The sequence below is a fragment of the Petromyzon marinus genome, unplaced genomic scaffold (assembly GCF_048934315.1).
Source record: "Petromyzon marinus isolate PM22_M1 ecotype Great Lakes invasive population unplaced genomic scaffold, UKy_Petmar_22M1.pri1.0 PM_G_Scaffold_11, whole genome shotgun sequence".
NCBI lineage: Eukaryota > Metazoa > Chordata > Hyperoartia > Petromyzontiformes > Petromyzontidae > Petromyzon > Petromyzon marinus.
In genome coordinates this window covers 910,435-932,650 of record NW_027422662.1, presented here as the reverse complement: position 1 = coordinate 932,650, position 22,216 = coordinate 910,435, and the positions used below count along the sequence as shown (strand labels likewise).

General features: G+C 40.8%; 1 protein-coding gene across 1 annotated transcript in view; it reads left to right on the top strand.

Moving 5' to 3' along the window:
- Nucleotides 1-20,544, top strand: part of LOC142908956 (uncharacterized) — a 61,996-nt gene extending 41,452 nt beyond the window's left edge. The window contains exons 2-3 of the mRNA XM_076059638.1: nucleotides 17,010-18,158; nucleotides 20,533-20,544. Coding sequence (XP_075915753.1) covers nucleotides 17,010-18,158; nucleotides 20,533-20,544 — 1,161 coding nt within the window. The remainder of the gene's footprint in view (nucleotides 1-17,009; nucleotides 18,159-20,532) is intronic.
- The last annotated feature ends 1,672 nt before the right edge of the window (nucleotides 20,545-22,216 follow it).

Here is a 22,216-nt window from a genome sequence, read left to right as displayed (position 1 = left end):
GAGTGTACTGACAGTCTATAATGTAGACTGTAGTAATGGTTATTAAGTATGGTGAGTGTACTGACAGTCTATAATGTAGACTGTAGTAATGGTTATTAAGCTGAGTGAGTGTACTGACAGTCTATAATGTAGACTGTAGTAATGGTTATTAAGTATGGTGAGTGTACTGACAGTCTATAATGTAGACTAGTAATGGTTATTAACCTGAGTGAGTGTACTGACAGTCTATAATGTAGACTGTAGTAATGGTTATTAAGCTGAGTGAGTGTACTGACAGTCTATAATTTAGACTGTAGTAATGCTTATTAAGTATGGTGAGTGTATTGACAGTCTATAATGTAGACTGTAGTAATGGTTAAGTTTGGTGAGTGTACTGACAGTCTATAATGTAGACTGTAGCCTGGTTATTAAGTGTGGTGAGTGTACTGACAGTCTATAATGTAGACTGTAGTAATGGTTATTAAGCTGAGTGAGTGTACTGACAGTCTATAATGTAGACTGTAGTAATGGTTATTAAGTATGGTGAGTGTACTGACATTCTATAATGTAGACTGTAGTAATGGTTATTAAGTATGGTGAGTGTACTGACAGTCTACAATGTAGACTGTAGTAATGGTTATTAAGTATGGTGAGTGTACTGACAGTCTATAATGTAGACTGTAGTAATGGTTAAGTATGGTGAGTGTACTGACAGTCTATAATGTAGACTGTAGTAATTGTTATTAAGTATGGTGAGTGTACTGACAGTCTATAATGTAGATTGTAGTAATGGTTAAGTATGGTGAGTGTACTGACAGTCTATAATGTAGACTGTAGTAATGATTATTTAGTATGGCGAGTGTACTGACAGTCTATAATGTAGACTGTAGTAATGGTTATTAAGTATGGTGAGTTTACTGGCAGTCTATAATGTAGACTGGAGTAATGGTTATTAAGTATGGTGAGTGTACTGACAGTCTATAATGTAGACTGTAGCCTGGTTATTAAGTATGGTGAGTGTACTGACAGTCTATAATGTAGACTGTAGCCTGGTTATTAAGTATGGTGAGTGTACTGACAGTCTATAATGTAGACTGTAGCCTGGTTATTAAGTATGGTGAGTGTACTGACAGTCTATAATGTAGACTGTAGCCTGGTTATTAAGTATGGTGAGTGTACTGACAGTCTATAATGTAGACTGTAGTAATGGTTATTAAGTATGGTGAGTGTACTGACAGTCTATAATGTAGACTGTAGTAATGGTTATTAAGTATGGTGAGTGTACTGACAGTCTATAATGTAGACTGTAGCCTGGTTATTAAGTATGGTGAGTGTACTGACAGTCTATAATGTAGACTGTAGCCTGGTTATTAAGTATGGTGAGTGTACTGACAGTCTATAATGTAGACTGTAGTAATGGTTATTAAGCTGAGTGAGTGTACTGACAGTCTATAATGTAGACTGTAGTAATGGTTATTAAGTATGGTGAGTGTACTGACAGTCTATAATGTAGACTAGTAATGGTTATTAACCTGAGTGAGTGTACTGACAGTCTATAATGTAGACTGTAGTAATGGTTATTAAGCTGAGTGAGTGTACTGACAGTCTATAATTTAGACTGTAGTAATGCTTATTAAGTATGGTGAGTGTATTGACAGTGTTATAATGTAGACTGTAGTAATGGTTAAGTTTGGTGAGTGTACTGACAGTCTATAATGTAGACTGTAGCCTGGTTATTAAGTGTGGTGAGTGTACTGACAGTCTATAATGTAGACTGTAGTAATGGTTATTAAGCTGAGTGAGTGTACTGACAGTCTATAATGTAGACTGTAGTAATGGTTATTAAGTATGGTGAGTGTACTGACATTCTATAATGTAGACTGTAGCCTGGTTATTAAGCTGAGTGAGTGTACTGACAGTCTATAATGTAGACTGTAGTAATGGTTATTAAGTATGGTGAGTGTACTGACAGTCTATAATGTAGACTAGTAATGGTTATTAACCTGAGTGAGTGTACTGACAGTCTATAATGTAGACTGTAGTAATGGTTATTAAGCTGAGTGAGTGTACTGACAGTCTATAATTTAGACTGTAGTAATGCTTATTAAGTATGGTGAGTGTATTGACAGTGTTATAATGTAGACTGTAGTAATGGTTAAGTTTGGTGAGTGTACTGACAGTCTATAATGTAGACTGTAGCCTGGTTATTAAGTGTGGTGAGTGTACTGACAGTCTATAATGTAGACTGTAGTAATGGTTATTAAGCTGAGTGAGTGTACTGACAGTCTATAATGTAGACTGTAGTAATGGTTATTAAGTATGGTGAGTGTACTGACATTCTATAATGTAGACTGTAGCCTGGTTATTAAGCTGAGTGAGTGTACTGACAGTCTATAATGTAGACTGTAGTAATGGTTATTAAGTATGGTGAGTGTACTGACAGTCTATAATGTAGACTGTAGTAATGGTTATTAAGTATGGTGAGTGTACTGGCAGTCTATAATGTAGACTGTAGTAATGGTTATTAAGTATGGTGAGTGTACTGGCAGTCTATAATGTAGACAGTAGTAATGGTTATTAAGTATGGTGAGTGTACTGACAGTCTATAATGTAGACTGTAGTAATGGTTATTAAGTATGGTGAGTGTACTGACAGTCTATAATGTAGACAGTAGTAATGGTTATTAAGTATGGTGAGTGTACTGACAGTCTATAATGTAGACTGTAGTAATGGTTATTAAGTATGGTGAGTTTACTGACAGTCTATAATGTAGACTGTAGCCTGGTTATTCAGCTGGGTGAGTATACTGACAGTCTATAATGTAGACTGTAGCCTTGTTATTAAGTATGGTGAGTGTACTGGCAGTCTATAATGTAGACTGTAGCCTGGTTATTAAGTATGGTGAGTGTACTGACAGTCTATAATGTAGACTGTAGTAATGGTTATTAAGTATGGTGAGTGTACTGACAGTCTATAATGTAGACTGTAGCCTGGTTATTAAGTATGGTGAGTGTACTGACAGTCTATAATGTAGACTGTAGCCTGGTTATTAAGTATGGTGAGTGTACTGACAGTCTATAATGTAGACTGTAGTAATGGTTATTAAGCTGAGTGAGTGTACTGACAGTCTATAATGTAGACTGTAGTAATGGTTATTAAGTATGGTGAGTGTACTGACAGTCTATAATGTAGACTAGTAATGGTTATTAACCTGAGTGAGTGTACTGACCGTCTATAATGTAGACTGTAGTAATGGTTATTAAGCTGAGTGAGTGTACTGACAGTCTATAATTTAGACTGTAGTAATGCTTATTAAGTATGGTGAGTGTATTGACAGTCTATAATGTAGACTGTAGTAATGGTTAAGTTTGGTGAGTGTACTGACAGTCTATAATGTAGACTGTAGCCTGGTTATTAAGTGTGGTGAGTGTACTGACAGTCTATAATGTAGACTGTAGTAATGGTTATTAAGCTGAGTGAGTGTACTGACAGTCTATAATGTAGACTGTAGTAATGGTTATTAAGTATGGTGAGTGTACTGACATTCTATAATGTAGACTGTAGCCTGGTTATTAAGCTGAGTGAGTGTACTGACAGTCTATAATGTAGACTGTAGTAATGGTTATTAAGTATGGTGAGTGTACTGACAGTCTATAATGTAGACTGTAGTAATGGTTATTAAGTATGGTGAGTGTACTGACAGTCTATAATGTAGACTGTAGCCTGGTTATTAAGTATGGTGAGTGTACTGACAGTCTATAATGTAGACTGTAGTAATGGTTATTAAGTATGGTGAGTGTACTGGCAGTCTATAATGTAGACTGTAGTAATGGTTATTAAGCTGAGTGAGTGTACTGACAGTCTATAATGTAGACTGTAGTAATGGTTATTAAGTATGGTGAGTGTACTGGCAGTCTATAATGTAGACTGTAGTAATGGTTATTAAGCTGAGTGAGTGTACTGACAGTCTATAATGTAGACTGTAGTAATGGTTATTAAGTATGGTGAGTGTACTGACAGTCTATAATGTAGACAGTAGTAATGGTTATTAAGTATGGTGAGTGTACTGACAGTCTATAATGTAGACTGTAGTAATGGTTATTAAGTATGGTGAGTTTACTGACAGTCTATAATGTAGACTGTAGCCTGGTTATTCAGCTGGGTGAGTATACTGACAGTCTATAATGTAGACTGTAGCCTTGTTATTAAGTATGGTGAGTGTACTGGCAGTCTATAATGTAGACTGTAGTAATGGTTATTAAGTATGGTGAGTGTACTGACAGTCTATAATGTAGACTGTAGTAATGGTTATTAAGTATGGTGAGTGTACTGACAGTCTATAATGTAGACTGTAGTAATGGTTATTAACCTGAGTGAGTGTACTGACAGTCTATAATGTAGACTGTAGCCTGGTTATTAAGTATGGTGAGTGTACTGACAGTCTATAATGTAGACTGTAGTAATGGTTATTAAGCTGAGTGAGTGTACTGACAGTCTATAATGTAGACTGTAGTAATGGTTATTAAGTATGGTGAGTGTACTGACAGTCTATAATGTAGACTGTAGTAATGGTTATTAAGTATGGTGAGTGTACTGACAGTCTATAATGTAGACTGTAGTAATGGTTATTAAGTATGGTGAGTGTACTGACAGTCTATAATGTAGACTGTAGCCTGGTTATTAAGTATGGTGAGTGTACTGACAGTCTATAATGTAGACTGTAGTAATGGTTATTAAGTATGGTGAGTGTACTGGCAGTCTATAATGTAGACTGTAGTAATGGTTATTAAGTATGGTGAGTGTACTGACAGTCTATAATGTAGACTGTAGTAATGGTTATTAAGTATGGTGAGTGTACTGACAGTCTATAATGTAGACAGTAGTAATGGTTATTAAGTATGGTGAGTGTACTGACAGTCTATAATGTAGACTGTAGTAATGGTTATTAAGTATGGTGAGTTTACTGACAGTCTATAATGTAGACTGTAGCCTGGTTATTCAGCTGGGTGAGTATACTGACAGTCTATAATGTAGACTGTAGCCTTGTTATTAAGTATGGTGAGTGTACTGGCAGTCTATAATGTAGACTGTAGTAATGGTTATTAAGTATGGTGAGTGTACTGACAGTCTATAATGTAGACTGTAGTAATGGTTATTAAGTATGGTGAGTGTACTGACAGTCTATAATGTAGACTGTAGTAATGGTTATTAACCTGAGTGAGTGTACTGACAGTCTATAATGTAGACTGTAGCCTGGTTATTAAGTATGGTGAGTGTACTGACAGTCTATAATGTAGACTGTAGTAATGGTTATTAAGCTGAGTGAGTGTACTGACAGTCTATAATGTAGACTGTAGTAATGGTTATTAAGCTGAGTGAGTGTACTGACAGTCTATAATGTAGACTGTAGTAATGGTTATTAAGTATGGTGAGTGTACTGACAGTCTATAATGTAGACTGTAGTAATGGTTATTAACCTGAGTGAGTGTACTGACAGTCTATAATGTAGACTGTAGCCTGGTTATTAAGTATGGTGAGTGTACTGACAGTCTATAATGTAGACTGTAGTAATGGTTATTAAGCTGAGTGAGTGTACTGACAGTCTATAATGTAGACTGTAGTAATGGTTATTAAGCTGAGTGAGTGTACTGACAGTCTATAATGTAGACTGTAGTAATGGTTATTAAGTATGGTGAGTGTACTGACAGTCTATAATGTAGACTGTAGTAATGGTTATTAAGTATGGTGAGTGTACTGACAGTCTATAATGTAGACTGTAGTAATGGTTATTAAGTATGGTGAGTGTACTGACAGTCTATAATGTAGATTGTAGTAATGGTTAAGTATGGTGAGTGTACTGACAGTCTATAATGTAGACTGTAGTAATGATTATTTAGTATGGCGAGTGTACTGACAGTCTATAATGTAGACTGTAGTAATGGTTATTAAGTATGGTGAGTTTACTGGCAGTCTATAATGTAGACTGGAGTAATGGTTATTAAGTATGGTGAGTGTACTGACAGTCTATAATGTAGATTGTAGTAATGGTTAAGTATGGTGAGTGTACTGACAGTCTATAATGTAGACTGTAGTAATGATTATTTAGTATGGCGAGTGTACTGACAGTCTATAATGTAGACTGTAGTAATGGTTATTAAGTATGGTGAGTTACTGACAGTCTATAATGTAGACTGTAGCCTGGTTATTAAGTTTGGTGAGTGTACTGACAGTCTATAATGTAGACTGTAGCCTGGTTATTAAGTATGGTGAGTGTACTGACATTCTATAATGTAGACTGTAGCCTGGTTATTAAGTATGGTGAGTGTACTGACATTCTATAATGTAGACTGTAGCCTGGTTATTAAGCTGAGTGAGTGTACTGACAGTCTATAATGTAGACTGTAGTAATGGTTATTAAGTATGGTGAGTGTACTGACAGTCTATAATGTAGACTGTAGTAATGGTTATTAAGCTGAGTGAGTGTACTGACAGTCTATAATGTAGACTGTAGTAATGGTTATTAAGTATGGTGAGTGTACTGACATTCTATAATGTAGACTGTAGCCTGGTTATTAAGCTGAGTGAGTGTACTGACAGTCTATAATGTAGACTGTAGTAATGGTTATTAAGTATGGTGAGTGTACTGACAGTCTATAATGTAGACTGTAGTAATGGTTATTAAGTATGGTGAGTGTACTGACAGTCTATAATGTAGACTGTAGCCTGGTTATTAAGTATGGTGAGTGTACTGACAGTCTATAATGTAGACTGTAGTAATGGTTATTAAGTATGGTGAGTGTACTGGCAGTCTATAATGTAGACTGTAGTAATGGTTATTAAGTATGGTGAGTGTACTGACAGTCTATAATGTAGACTGTAGCCTGGTTATTAAGTATGGTGAGTGTACTGACAGTCTATAATGTAGACAGTAGTAATGGTTATTAAGTATGGTGAGTGTACTGACAGTCTATAATGTAGACTGTAGTAATGGTTATTAAGTATGGTGAGTTTACTGACAGTCTATAATGTAGACTGTAGCCTGGTTATTCAGCTGGGTGAGTATACTGACAGTCTATAATGTAGACTGTAGCCTTGTTATTAAGTATGGTGAGTGTACTGGCAGTCTATAATGTAGACTGTAGCCTGGTTATTAAGTATGGTGAGTGTACTGACAGTCTATAATGTAGACTGTAGTAATGGTTATTAAGTATGGTGAGTGTACTGACAGTCTATAATGTAGACTGTAGCCTGGTTATTAAGTATGGTGAGTGTACTGACAGTCTATAATGTAGACTGTAGTAATGGTTATTAAGCTGAGTGAGTGTACTGACAGTCTATAATGTAGACTGTAGTAATGGTTATTAAGTATGGTGAGTGTACTGACAGTCTATAATGTAGACTAGTAATGGTTATTAACCTGAGTGAGTGTACTGACAGTCTATAATGTAGACTGTAGTAATGGTTATTAAGCTGAGTGAGTGTACTGACAGTCTATAATTTAGACTGTAGTAATGCTTATTAAGTATGGTGAGTGTATTGACAGTCTATAATGTAGACTGTAGTAATGGTTATTAAGTATGGTGAGTGTACTGACAGTCTATAATGTAGACTGTAGTAATGGTTATTAAGTATGGTGAGTGTACTGACAGTCTATAATGTAGACTGTAGCCTGGTTATTAAGTATGGTGAGTGTACTGACAGTCTATAATGTAGACTGTAGTAATGGTTATTAAGTATGGTGAGTGTACTGGCAGTCTATAATGTAGACTGTAGTAATGGTTATTAAGTATGGTGAGTGTACTGACAGTCTATAATGTAGACTGTAGTAATGGTTATTAAGTATGGTGAGTGTACTGACAGTCTATAATGTAGACAGTAGTAATGGTTATTAAGTTTGGTGAGTGTACTGACAGTCTATAATGTAGACTGTAGCCTGGTTATTAAGTATGGTGAGTGTACTGACAGTCTATAATGTAGACTGTAGTAATGGTTATTAAGTATGGTGAGTGTACTGGCAGTCTATAATGTAGACTGTAGTAATGGTTATTAAGTATGGTGAGTGTACTGACAGTCTATAATGTAGACTGTAGTAATGGTTATTAAGTATGGTGAGTGTACTGACAGTCTATAATGTAGACAGTAGTAATGGTTATTAAGTATGGTGAGTGTACTGACAGTCTATAATGTAGACTGTAGTATTGGTTATTAAGTATGGTGAGTTTACTGACAGTCTATAATGTAGACTGTAGCCTGGTTATTCAGCTGGGTGAGTATACTGACAGTCTATAATGTAGACTGTAGCCTTGTTATTAAGTATGGTGAGTGTACTGGCAGTCTATAATGTAGACTGTAGTAATGGTTATTAAGTATGGTGAGTGTACTGACAGTCTATAATGTAGACTGTAGTAATGGTTATTAAGTATGGTGAGTGTACTGACAGTCTATAATGTAGACTGTAGTAATGGTTATTAACCTGAGTGAGTGTACTGACAGTCTATAATGTAGACTGTAGCCTGGTTATTAAGTATGGTGAGTGTACTGACAGTCTATAATGTAGACTGTAGTAATGGTTATTAAGCTGAGTGAGTGTACTGACAGTCTATAATGTAGACTGTAGTAATGGTTATTAAGTATGGTGAGTGTACTGACAGTCTATAATGTAGACTGTAGTAATGGTTATTAAGTATGGTGAGTGTACTGACAGTCTATAATGTAGACTGTAGTAATGGTTATTAAGTATGGTGAGTGTACTGACAGTCTATAATGTAGACTGTAGCCTGGTTATTAAGTATGGTGAGTGTACTGACAGTCTATAATGTAGACTGTAGTAATGGTTATTAAGTATGGTGAGTGTACTGGCAGTCTATAATGTAGACTGTAGTAATGGTTATTAAGTATGGTGAGTGTACTGACAGTCTATAATGTAGACTGTAGTAATGGTTATTAAGTATGGTGAGTGTACTGACAGTCTATAATGTAGACTGTAGTAATGGTTATTAAGTATGGTGAGTGTACTGACAGTCTATAATGTAGACTGTAGTAATGGTTATTAAGTATGGTGAGTGTACTGACAGTCTATAATGTAGACTGTAGCCTGGTTATTAAGTATGGTGAGTGTACTGACAGTCTATAATGTAGACTGTAGTAATGGTTATTAAGTATGGTGAGTGTACTGGCAGTCTATAATGTAGACTGTAGTAATGGTTATTAAGTATGGTGAGTGTACTGACAGTCTATAATGTAGACTGTAGTAATGGTTATTAAGTATGGTGAGTGTACTGACAGTCTATAATGTAGACAGTAGTAATGGTTATTAAGTATGGTGAGTGTACTGACAGTCTATAATGTAGACTGTAGTAATGGTTATTAAGTATGGTGAGTTTACTGACAGTCTATAATGTAGACTGTAGCCTGGTTATTCAGCTGGGTGAGTATACTGACAGTCTATAATGTAGACTGTAGCCTTGTTATTAAGTATGGTGAGTGTACTGGCAGTCTATAATGTAGACTGTAGTAATGGTTATTAAGTATGGTGAGTGTACTGACAGTCTATAATGTAGACTGTAGCCTGGTTATTAAGTATGGTGAGTGTACTGACAGTCTATAATGTAGACTGTAGTAATGGTTATTAAGCTGAGTGAGTGTACTGACAGTCTATAATGTAGACTGTAGTAATGGTTATTAAGCTGAGTGAGTGTACTGACAGTCTATAATGTAGACTGTAGTAATGGTTATTAAGTATGGTGAGTGTACTGACAGTCTATAATGTAGACTGTAGTAATGGTTATTAAGTATGGTGAGTGTACTGACAGTCTATAATGTAGACTGTAGCCTGGTTATTAAGTATGGTGAGTGTACTGACAGTCTATAATGTAGACTGTAGTAATGGTTATTAAGTATGGTGAGTGTACTGGCAGTCTATAATGTAGACTGTAGTAATGGTTATTAAGTATGGTGAGTGTACTGACAGTCTATAATGTAGACTGTAGTAATGGTTATTAAGTATGGTGAGTTTACTGACAGTCTATAATGTAGACAGTAGTAATGGTTATTAAGTATGGTGAGTGTACTGACAGTCTATAATGTAGACTGTAGTAATGGTTATTAAGTATGGTGAGTTTACTGACAGTCTATAATGTAGACTGTAGCCTGGTTATTCAGCTGGGTGAGTATACTGACAGTCTATAATGTAGACTGTAGCCTTGTTATTAAGTATGGTGAGTGTACTGGCAGTCTATAATGTAGACTGTAGTAATGGTTATTAAGTATGGTGAGTGTACTGACAGTCTATAATGTAGACTGTAGTAATGGTTATTAAGTATGGTGAGTGTACTGACAGTCTATAATGTAGACTGTAGTAATGGTTATTAACCTGAGTGAGTGTACTGACAGTCTATAATGTAGACTGTAGCCTGGTTATTAAGTATGGTGAGTGTACTGACAGTCTATAATGTAGACTGTAGTAATGGTTATTAAGCTGAGTGAGTGTACTGACAGTCTATAATGTAGACTGTAGTAATGGTTATTAAGTATGGTGAGTGTACTGACAGTCTATAATGTAGACTGTAGTAATGGTTATTAAGTATGGTGAGTGTACTGACAGTCTATAATGTAGACTGTAGTAATGGTTATTAAGTATGGTGAGTGTACTGACAGTCTATAATGTAGATTGTAGTAATGGTTAAGTATGGTGAGTGTACTGACAGTCTATAATGTAGACTGTAGTAATGATTATTTAGTATGGCGAGTGTACTGACAGTCTATAATGTAGACTGTAGTAATGGTTATTAAGTATGGTGAGTTTACTGGCAGTCTATAATGTAGACTGGAGTAATGGTTATTAAGTATGGTGAGTGTACTGACAGTCTATAATGTAGATTGTAGTAATGGTTAAGTATGGTGAGTGTACTGACAGTCTATAATGTAGACTGTAGTAATGATTATTTAGTATGGCGAGTGTACTGACAGTCTATAATGTAGACTGTAGTAATGGTTATTAAGTATGGTGAGTTACTGACAGTCTATAATGTAGACTGTAGCCTGGTTATTAAGTTTGGTGAGTGTACTGACAGTCTATAATGTAGACTGTAGCCTGGTTATTAAGTATGGTGAGTGTACTGACATTCTATAATGTAGACTGTAGCCTGGTTATTAAGTTTGGTGAGTGTACTGACAGTCTATAATGTAGACTGTCTATAATGTAGACTGTAGCCTGGTTATTAAGTATGGTGAGTGTACTGACATTCTATAATGTAGACTGTAGCCTGGTTATTAAGCTGAGTGAGTGTACTGACAGTCTATAATGTAGACTGTAGTAATGGTTATTAAGTATGGTGAGTGTACTGACAGTCTATAATGTAGACTGTAGTAATGGTTATTAAGTATGGTGAGTTTACTGACAGTCTATAATGTAGACTGTAGCCTGGTTATTCAGCTGGGTGAGTATACTGACAGTCTATAATGTAGACTGTAGCCTTGTTATTAAGTATGGTGAGTGTACTGGCAGTCTATAATGTAGACTGTAGTAATGGTTATTAAGTATGGTGAGTGTACTGACAGTCTATAATGTAGACTGTAGTAATGGTTATTAACCTGAGTGAGTGTACTGACAGTCTATAATGTAGACTGTAGCCTGGTTATTAAGTATGGTGAGTGTACTGACAGTCTATAATGTAGACTGTAGTAATGGTTATTAAGCTGAGTGAGTGTACTGACAGTCTATAATGTAGACTGTAGTAATGGTTATTAAGTATGGTGAGTGTACTGACAGTCTATATTGTAGACTGTAGCCTGGTTATTAAGTATGGTGAGTGTATTGACAGTCTATAATGTAGACTGTAGTAATGGTTATTAAGTATGGTGAGTGTACTGACAGTCTATAATGTAGACTGTAGTAATGGTTATTAAGTATGGTGAGTGTACTGACAGTCTATAATGTAGACTGTAGCCTGGTTATTAAGTTTGGTGAGTGTACTGACAGTCTATAATGTAGACTGTAGCCTGGTTATTAAGTATGGTGAGTGTACTGACATTCTATAATGTAGACTGTAGCCTGGTTATTAAGCTGAGTGAGTGTACTGACAGTCTATAATGTAGACTGTAGTAATGGTTATTAAGTATGGTGAGTGTACTGACAGTCTATAATGTAGACTGTAGTAATGGTTATTAAGTATGGTGAGTGTACTGACAGTCTATAATGTAGACTCTATAATGTAGACTGTAGTAATGGTTATTAAGTATGGTGAGTGTACTGACAGTCTATAATGTAGACTGTAGTAATGGTTATTAAGTATGGTGAGTGTACTGACAGTCTATAATGTAGACTGTAGCCTGGTTATTAAGTTTGGTGAGTGTACTGACAGTCTATAATGTAGACTGTAGCCTGGTTATTAAGTATGGTGAGTGTACTGACATTCTATAATGTAGACTGTAGCCTGGTTATTAAGTTTGGTGAGTGTACTGACAGTCTATAATGTAGACTGTCTATAATGTAGACTGTAGCCTGGTTATTAAGTATGGTGAGTGTACTGACATTCTATAATGTAGACTGTAGCCTGGTTATTAAGCTGAGTGAGTGTACTGACAGTCTATAATGTAGACTGTAGTAATGGTTATTAAGTATGGTGAGTGTACTGACAGTCTATAATGTAGACTGTAGTAATGGTTATTAAGTATGGTGAGTTTACTGACAGTCTATAATGTAGACTGTAGCCTGGTTATTCAGCTGGGTGAGTATACTGACAGTCTATAATGTAGACTGTAGCCTTGTTATTAAGTATGGTGAGTGTACTGGCAGTCTATAATGTAGACTGTAGTAATGGTTATTAAGTATGGTGAGTGTACTGACAGTCTATAATGTAGACTGTAGTAATGGTTATTAAGTATGGTGAGTGTACTGACAGTCTATAATGTAGACTGTAGTAATGGTTATTAACCTGAGTGAGTGTACTGACAGTCTATAATGTAGACTGTAGCCTGGTTATTAAGTATGGTGAGTGTACTGACAGTCTATAATGTAGACTGTAGTAATGGTTATTAAGCTGAGTGAGTGTACTGACAGTCTATAATGTAGACTGTAGTAATGGTTATTAAGTATGGTGAGTGTACTGACAGTCTATATTGTAGACTGTAGCCTGGTTATTAAGTATGGTGAGTGTATTGACAGTCTATAATGTAGACTGTAGTAATGGTTATTAAGTATGGTGAGTGTACTGACAGTCTATAATGTAGACTGTAGTAATGGTTATTAAGTATGGTGAGTGTACTGACAGTCTATAATGTAGACTGTAGCCTGGTTATTAAGTTTGGTGAGTGTACTGACAGTCTATAATGTAGACTGTAGCCTGGTTATTAAGTATGGTGAGTGTACTGACATTCTATAATGTAGACTGTAGCCTGGTTATTAAGCTGAGTGAGTGTACTGACAGTCTATAATGTAGACTGTAGTAATGGTTATTAAGTATGGTGAGTGTACTGACAGTCTATAATGTAGACTGTAGTAATGGTTATTAAGTATGGTGAGTGTACTGACAGTCTATAATGTAGACTCTATAATGTAGACTGTAGTAATGGTTATTAAGTATGGTGAGTGTACTGACAGTCTATAATGTAGACTGTAGTAATGGTTATTAAGTATGGTGAGTGTACTGACAGTCTATAATGTAGACTGGAGTAATGGTTATTAAGTATGGTGAGTGTACTGACATTCTATAATGTAGACTGTAGTAATGGTTATTAAGTATGGTGAGTGTACTGACAGTCTATAATGTAGACTCTATAATGTAGACTGTAGTAATGGTTATTAAGTATGGTGAGTGTACTGACAGTCTATAATGTAGACTGTAGTAATGGTTATTAAGTATGGTGAGTGTACTGACAGTCTATAATGTAGACTGTAGCCTGGTTATTAAGTATGGTGAGTGTACTGACATTCTATAATGTAGACTGTAGCCTGGTTATTAAGCTGAGTGAGTGTACTGACAGTCTATAATGTAGACTGTAGTAATGGTTATTAAGTATGGTGAGTGTACTGACAGTCTATAATGTAGACTGTAGCCTGGTTAAGTATGGTGAGTGTACTGACATTCTATAATGTAGACTGTAGCCTGGTTATTAAGCTGAGTGAGTGTACTGACAGTCTATAATGTAGACTGTAGTAATGGTTATTAAGTATGGTGAGTGTACTGACAGTCTATAATGTAGACAGTAGTAATGGTTAAGTATGGTGAGTGTACTGACAGTCTATAATGTAGACTGTAGTAATGGTTATTAAGTATGGTGAGTGTACTGACAGTCTATAATGTAGACTGTAGTAATGGTTAAGTATGGTGAGTGTACTGACAGTCTATAATGTAGACTGTAGTAATGGTTATTAAGTATGGTGAGTGTACTGACAGTCTATAATGTAGACTGTAGCCTGGTTATTAAGTATGGTGAGTGTACTGACAGTCTATAATGTAGACTGTAGTAATGGTTATTAAGTATGGTGAGTGTACTGGCAGTCTATAATGTAGACTGTAGTAATGGTTATTAAGTATGGTGAGTGTACTGACAGTCTATAATGTAGACTGTAGTAATGGTTATTAAGTATGGTGAGTGTACTGACAGTCTATAATGTAGACAGTAGTAATGGTTATTAAGTATGGTGAGTGTACTGACAGTCTATAATGTAGACTGTAGTAATGGTTATTAAGTATGGTGAGTGTACTGACAGTCTATAATGTAGACTGTAGTAATGGTTATTAAGTATGGTGAGTTTACTGACAGTCTATAATGTAGACTGTAGCCTGGTTATTCAGCTGGGTGAGTATACTGACAGTCTATAATGTAGACTGTAGCCTTGTTATTAAGTATGGTGAGTGTACTGGCAGTCTATAATGTAGACTGTAGTAATGGTTATTAAGTATGGTGAGTGTACTGGCAGTCTATAATGTAGACAGTAGTAATGGTTAAGTATGGTGAGTGTACTGACAGTCTATAATGTAGACTGTAGTAATGGTTATTAACCTGAGTGAGTGTACTGACAGTCTATAATGTAGACTGTAGCCTGGTTATTAAGTATGGTGAGTGTACTGACAGTCTATAATGTAGACTGTAGTAATGGTTATTAAGTATGGTGAGTGTACTGACAGTCTATAATGTAGACTGTAGTAATGGTTATTAAGCTGAGTGAGTGTACTGACAGTCTATAATGTAGACTGTAGTAATGGTTATTAAGTATGGTGAGTGTACTGACAGTCTATAATGTAGACTGTAGTAATGGTTATTAACCTGAGTGAGTGTACTGACAGTCTATAATGTAGACTGTAGCCTGGTTATTAAGTATGGTGAGTGTACTGACAGTCTATAATGTAGACTGTAGTAATGGTTATTAAGTATGGTGAGTGTACTGACAGTCTATAATGTAGACTGTAGTAATGGTTATTAAGCTGAGTGAGTGTACTGACAGTCTATAATGTAGACTGTAGTAATGGTTATTAACCTGAGTGAGTGTACTGACAGTCTATAATGTAGACTGTAGTAATGGTTATTAACCTGAGTGAGTGTACTGACAGTCTATAATGTAGACTGTAGCCTGGTTATTAAGTATGGTGAGTGTACTGACAGTCTATAATGTAGACTGTAGTAATGGTTATTAAGTATGGTGAGTGTACTGACAGTCTATAATGTAGACTGTAGTAATGGTTATTAAGCTGAGTGAGTGTACTGACAGTCTATAATGTAGACTGTAGTAATGGTTATTAAGTATGGTGAGTGTGCTGACAGTCTATAATGTAGACTGTAGCCTGGTTATTAAGTATGGTGAGTGTACTGACAGTCTATAATGTAGACTGTAGCCTGGTTATTAAGTATGGTGAGTGTACTGACAGTCTATAATGTAGACTGTGGTAATGGTTATTAAGTATGGTGAGTGTACTGACAGTCTATAATGTAGACTGTAGTAATGGTTATTAAGCTGAGTGAGTGTACTGACAGTCTATAATGTAGACTGTAGTAATGGTTATTAAGTATGGTGAGTGTACTGACAGTCTATAATGTAGACTGTAGTAATGGTTATTAAGCTGAGTGAGTGTACTGACAGTCTATAATGTAGACTGTAGCCTGGTTATTAAGCTGAGTGAGTGTACTGACAGTCTATAATGTAGACTGTAGCGGTACGTAGCTAATCGTGCTAATTGTGTTCTGGTTGCATTTTGCACAATTATAATCGTACAATATGGCACCAATCTTTAGCACGAATGTTCAGTTTTATCCTGAACATTCATCTCTGACACTTTCAGTGAATACCTGAAATGATTTCCATGAGAATGTCAATCTCTTGACGCGTAAGGGGAAAATATCCCGGTGGGTTATGACCACGCGATGCCTCGCATTCACCAAGACAATGCAGTGAATGTGACCATAACGTACTCTTTGGCTTTTTCGGTGAAGTCACATAACGGCCAGCATGTTTTTTTCCCCTCCAAATGTTATTGTAATCTGTGCACATGGCCTGATGAAACGAATAACCTTTTTTTAATAACCCACGTGACAGATCTAACTCATCTCTCTTCTTAAACTATAAACTAGTTTTTCTATTTTATTGTACAGCGTTGCCCGTCCGGCACCACAAGGAGGTAGGGGGTTGTTTTGCCGGACACCACCACCATTACCACCACTACTACCACCAACACTACCACCACCACTAGCATCATCACCACCACCACCACTTCCACCATTACCACCACTACCATACACTACCAACACTACCACCACCACCATTACCACCACTACCACCACCATTACACCACCACTACTACCACCACCACTAGCACCATCACCACCATTACCACCACTACCATACACTGCCATCACTACCACCACCACCACTACTACTATACACTACCATCACTACCACCACCATTACCAACATCACTACAATCACTACCACCACCGCTACCACCAATACCACTACCAGGACGTTTGCGTGCTGAATGCTGGAATCTGATCCCGCGTCTCCTCCCTCTCCTCCGGCCGTCCCCCCTCACCAGCGGCCTCCCAGACGGCCTCCCCCAGCCCGGGCCCCGACCCCGACCACGACCACGGCCGCCCCCTCCTCGAGGGCTTGCTCCGCGGACGCCGGAGGAGAAGGAGCCGAGTCCCACGCAGCGCCCTCCAAGGTCGCTCGCCCGCTCAACGCCGGCGGCGGCGGCGATGACGACGCCGGGGGGCCGGGGCTCGCGTCGGGGCCTCCCCGCCGCGGCCGTCGTCTTCGTCGCCCCGTGACGTTCCGGGCTCTCGAGGGGGGGGGGCGGTGTCGCCGGGAGACTCCGGCGACGGCGCCCCCCCAGGAGAGCTCCTGCGGCAGCGGCGGCGGCGCCCGGCCGACGCCGCCGCCGGGAATCGGCCCGAGGGTCGCCCCGGAGCGCGGAGACGGCGGCGGAGAGTCGGGGCCGGCGCTCGGCGCCGACGAGGCGGCGGGCGCGGCGGAGGCGGATGCGGAGGAGGCGGAGAGACGCAGGGAGGCCGCGGTTGGACCGCGTGCGGTGCGGAAGAGACACTTCGACTTTTGGTGGCAGGGCATGGGCAGGAGGGGGAGCAGCAGGAGGGGCGGAGGAGGAGGAGGAGCGAGAGGAGGAGGAGGGGAAGAGGAGGCCGAGGCGGCGATGAAGGCGGAGGAGGAAGAGGAGGAGGAGGTTTTGGCCGGGCGGTCGCCGCTAAGCAAGCGGCGGGAGGCGGCGGCGGCGGATTGCCCGGCGGGACCGAATCCCGATCCCTGCCCGGGCTCCTCTACCTGCCGCGCTCCTCCGTCTCCTCCGTCTCCTCCGCCGCCGCTGGCGGCGGAGGAGACGGAGGAGACGGCCCCGCGTGGGGCGACGTTCCACTTCTGCTTGCTGATGCCGCAGCCGCTGGCTGAGCCGCCACCACCGCCCACCGGGAGGCGCCGGGGTTGCGCTCTGGAGAAGCAGCGGCAGCGACGGAGACAAATTCAGCAACAATACCGGCAGCAGAGAGCGTTGTCATCGTCGTCCAGCTGTTGGTCGTTCTCGGACGCATCGTCGTCATCGTCTTCATCGCCGGAGGAGGTGGTGGAGGGTGACGAGGCGAAGGAGCGGAGGGGCGAGGAGGAGGAGGGGGAGGTGGTGGAGGTTGACGAGGTGAAGGAGCGGAGGGGCAAGGAGGAGGAGGAGGAGGGGGAGGTGGTGGTGGAGGGTGACGAGGTGAAGGAGCGGAGGGAAGAGGAGGAGGTGGTGGAGGGTGACGAGGTGAAGGAGCGGAGGGGCGAGGACGAGGAGGTGGTGGAGGGTGACGAGGTGAAGGAGCGGAGGGGCGAGGAGGAGGAGGTGGTGGAGTCTACGGGGGGCGTCCGCAGGCTGCTGCTGAAGTTTCGCGCCAGCCGCCTGCAGCCGAGCGTCGACAGAGCACGAGACGATGGGGAGGTGGCGGACAACGAGGAGGAGGAGAACGAGGAGGAGGAGGAGAGGAAGACGAGGAGGAGGAAGAAGAAGAGGACGAGGAGGGGACTACGGAGATCACGCAGTGCAGTCGATGATGGCGACTACAAGTTGGGCGACGAGGTGGAGGAGGAGGAGGAGGAGGCGGAGGAGGAGGAGGAGAGGGTGGCGAGTCTCAAGAGGGTGGAGGAGTGCCGGATTCTCAAGCAGATAGACGACATCATGGCTGAGATACCCCAGCTGGAGGGGAGATGCAGGGTGAGGAGGAGGAGATGAGGTGTAGGGTGGTGAGGAGGGGCTGGGTGGTGAGGTGTAGGGTGGTGAGGAGGGGCTGGGTGGTGAGATGTAGGGTGGTGAGGAGGGGCTGGGTGGTGAGGTGTAGGGTGGTGAGGAGGGGCTGGGTGGTGAGGTGTAGGGTGGTGAGGAGGGGCTGGGTGGTGAGGTGTAGGGTGATGAGGAGGGGCTGGGTGGTGAGTTGTAGGGTGGAGAGGAGGAGGGTGAGGAGACTACCGGGCAGCGGGTGAGGGCGTTGGGAGTGGCTCACTCAGTCACTCACTCACTCAGTCACTCACTCAGACACTCACTCAGTCACTCACTCAGTCACTCACTCAGACACTCACTCAGACACTCACTCACTCACTCAGACACTTACTTAGACACTCACTCAGTCACTCACTCAGTCACTCACTCAGACACTTACTCAGACACTCAGACAGTCACTCACTCAGTCACTCACTCAGACACTCACTCAGTCACTCACTCAGACACTCAGTCACTCAGACACGTACTCAGACACTCAATCACTCACTCAGACAGTCACTCAGTCACTCACTCAGACAATCAGTCACTCAGACACACACTGACACACTGACACACACACACTGACACATACACTAACACACACACACTCAGACACACACTGACACACACACACTGACAAAGCAAAAAACAAAGATCCCCCGTATAGCCTTAACAGACTGTAGGGGCAAGTGCTGTTAGCGAGCACCTACACACACTGACACACACACTGACACACACACTGACACACACACACTCACACACACACACACTGACACACACACTGACACACACACACCATGATACACACACTGACTGGAGGAGGTGGAGCGTGGTCAACACATCTATGCCTGAAACATTTTAGAAAGAAGCAGAGAATAGGGAACAACCCACCTGTTGTCCATTTCGATTTCCGTGTTGCCTCTAATCTTCAGTCTTGCTGTGTATCCACCGTCTGCTGGAGCTCACCTTCTATAGCGAGGATATCCATCATCTCCAGTTTGTGTGTCTTTAATAAATTGTCTCGGATATTTCTTGCTGCTATGTCCTTCATACATGCTGCTGCATTGACATTAAGGTTTCCGCATGGTCCATGAATCATATTTGCGGTCACTACTGCAAACAGATTTTGGGTCTTCCTCTGGATTTGGAAACTCGGCAGATATAACATCGATTTGGATTGGATGATTTTATTCTTTCAGCCAGATTAAAATATGAGCGTGGGGAAGTCATCTACATCATTAGACCACCTTTGGCGGTACCAAAATATAATAATAGGGGTTTTTTCCCCTTTTTCTGGCAACAAAACTGAAACCTTTTTACAAGGATTCATGTTACTGCATTAACCACAATACCTGCAGTCAAAATGCAAACAAAACACACGCACTATGATAATATGTGGCATTGTCCTTGAAACCGATTGGTCCACACCAAGGGACGGCTTTCTTGAGAGCCTCGACCCAATTGATGCTCGAGCAGAGGACGCTAAAGGTTTCAGTTTTGTTGCCAGAAAAAATGGGGAAACCCCTATGATGTGGAAGTCCTCGCTTCTGCCACTCAGTTGAGTACATCCAGCATCTTGTTTCTCCAAAAAACACGACTCTCAGTGAATGCTCTCGATGAATTTAACTTGCTTTTGTCTGAACACCCTGGCTGTGAAGTCGTATCGACGGCTGGGTGTCTGGCCGAATGAAAGTTGTTATTATTTTTGTTTTATCTCAGGCCAAGTCGGATTACATGTAAAGGTAATAAATAAGTCGGGGACATCCATACGCTCTAACGTATGACATGGCACCTTGAGCATATTCGTGTATGCGTCTAGGGATTCCTGTGATCGTAGCAGACGCCTGGATGCTACAAGAGGGGGGGGGGGATGATGTAGCGCCATTGTTGGGCTGTATGCGTATTACCACGGGAGCTGACCTGTAATAGCGGACATGCGTCAACAGGGGGTGGTGTACAGACCAGGTGGGACGAACAGGGCCCCCAGACCCCAGCTGGGGGGGAGGGGGGGCTGGGGGATGTTCCAGGGCCCCCTAGAGAGTTCCAGAAGGCTTGGCCAGGGGCAGAGAGACCCTGGAACGGGGAAAAAAGCCGGACCCCTGAACGGGTTTGGCGGTCCTCGTCCACCTGAAGCTCTGAAGAAGTCTCTGAGCGCTACCCTGAAGACCCTGAAGACCCTGAAGCGAAGAGCCCAGTGACTCTGGCTAGGGTCGGGTTCAGACATAACCAGTGTAGGGTTAGCGCTAGAACCAGAGTAAGGGCACCGTAGTGTGGAGGGACTGCCTCCTGAGGTTATCGGCTGTGAGGGGTCGTCACCCCTCTGTGTTGTGGTTCCCTTGTTGAATAAACGTGTTGCCTCCAGCGAACCGTCTCGCCTCGTCTTGGGCCCACTGCACGTGTAACCTGTGGTAATGAAACCTCTTGTCGCAAAAAAATTAGCGGCGTGCGAAAGTGAAAGATGTTAACAAAGTAAAAATAAATTTTTATTTAAAGCTTTCGTGACTGCGAGGAATTAATATTCTTGGTTCTTTCGGTAAAGTCACCACCACGTAGAAGGGAAACAATAAAATAATAAAAATATAAAACAAAATTCTCACGACGTTTCGACTGCAACACGAGCAATCATCATCAGGTGTGAAAACCACAGCAAGAAATTTTGAAAAAAGTGGCGGGTTTTTTTAACGTTAGCACCACGGAGAGCGATTTGACAGTCATTCAGATGGACGAGCCCATCTATGTTCGGGATAGAGGGGGGAGACGAAAATAATGGAATGCGGTCGGAAAGCCACCATAAGTGTGAACAATCATTTAAGACCTGAAATGGTTTATCAAATCCTTCCAATGATTGCTAAGCCAGAATTCCTTCCTCTCGGCTGAAATTGTCTGTGTATATGTGGATAGCCTCATGAACGAATCTTTCATGGTAGCCAGATGGATTGCAAAGAACCTCCGTCTTGGAGAAGTCAATGTCATGTGAGCCTACTGAATTATAACAGTGATCTGCCACGGCCGAGGTGTTGGTCCTACCGTGTTTTAGGTCTGCATTCTGTTCACGAATGAGGTCCGAGACATGTCGTATGGTTTCTCCAATGTAACTACTACCACAGAGGCAACTTAGTTTATAGACACCAGGGTACTGTATGTCCGGAATCACATCTATTACAGACGGAGCCAGATCACGGATTTTATGTAATGTGTTGAATCGGACCTGGATCTTGTGTTTATTCAACATTTTGGAGATCTTTTTTGTGATCCCCGCAATGTAGGGCAAAGTGATGGTTTTGAAAGGCTCCTCAAGAGGGTCCTTCTTCATGGTTGGAGTGATAGCTTTGCGGATTGTAGTCGGAGTAACCATTAGCCTTAAGAGCATGGTGTACGTGCTTGAGTTCACTGGCTATGTGTTCCTGGTCGGATATCTATTGGGCTCTATGGTGCAGAGTCTTGACGAGGGAATTCTTCTGGGATGGATGGTGGTGGGAATCCGGTTTCAGGTAAGCATCCGT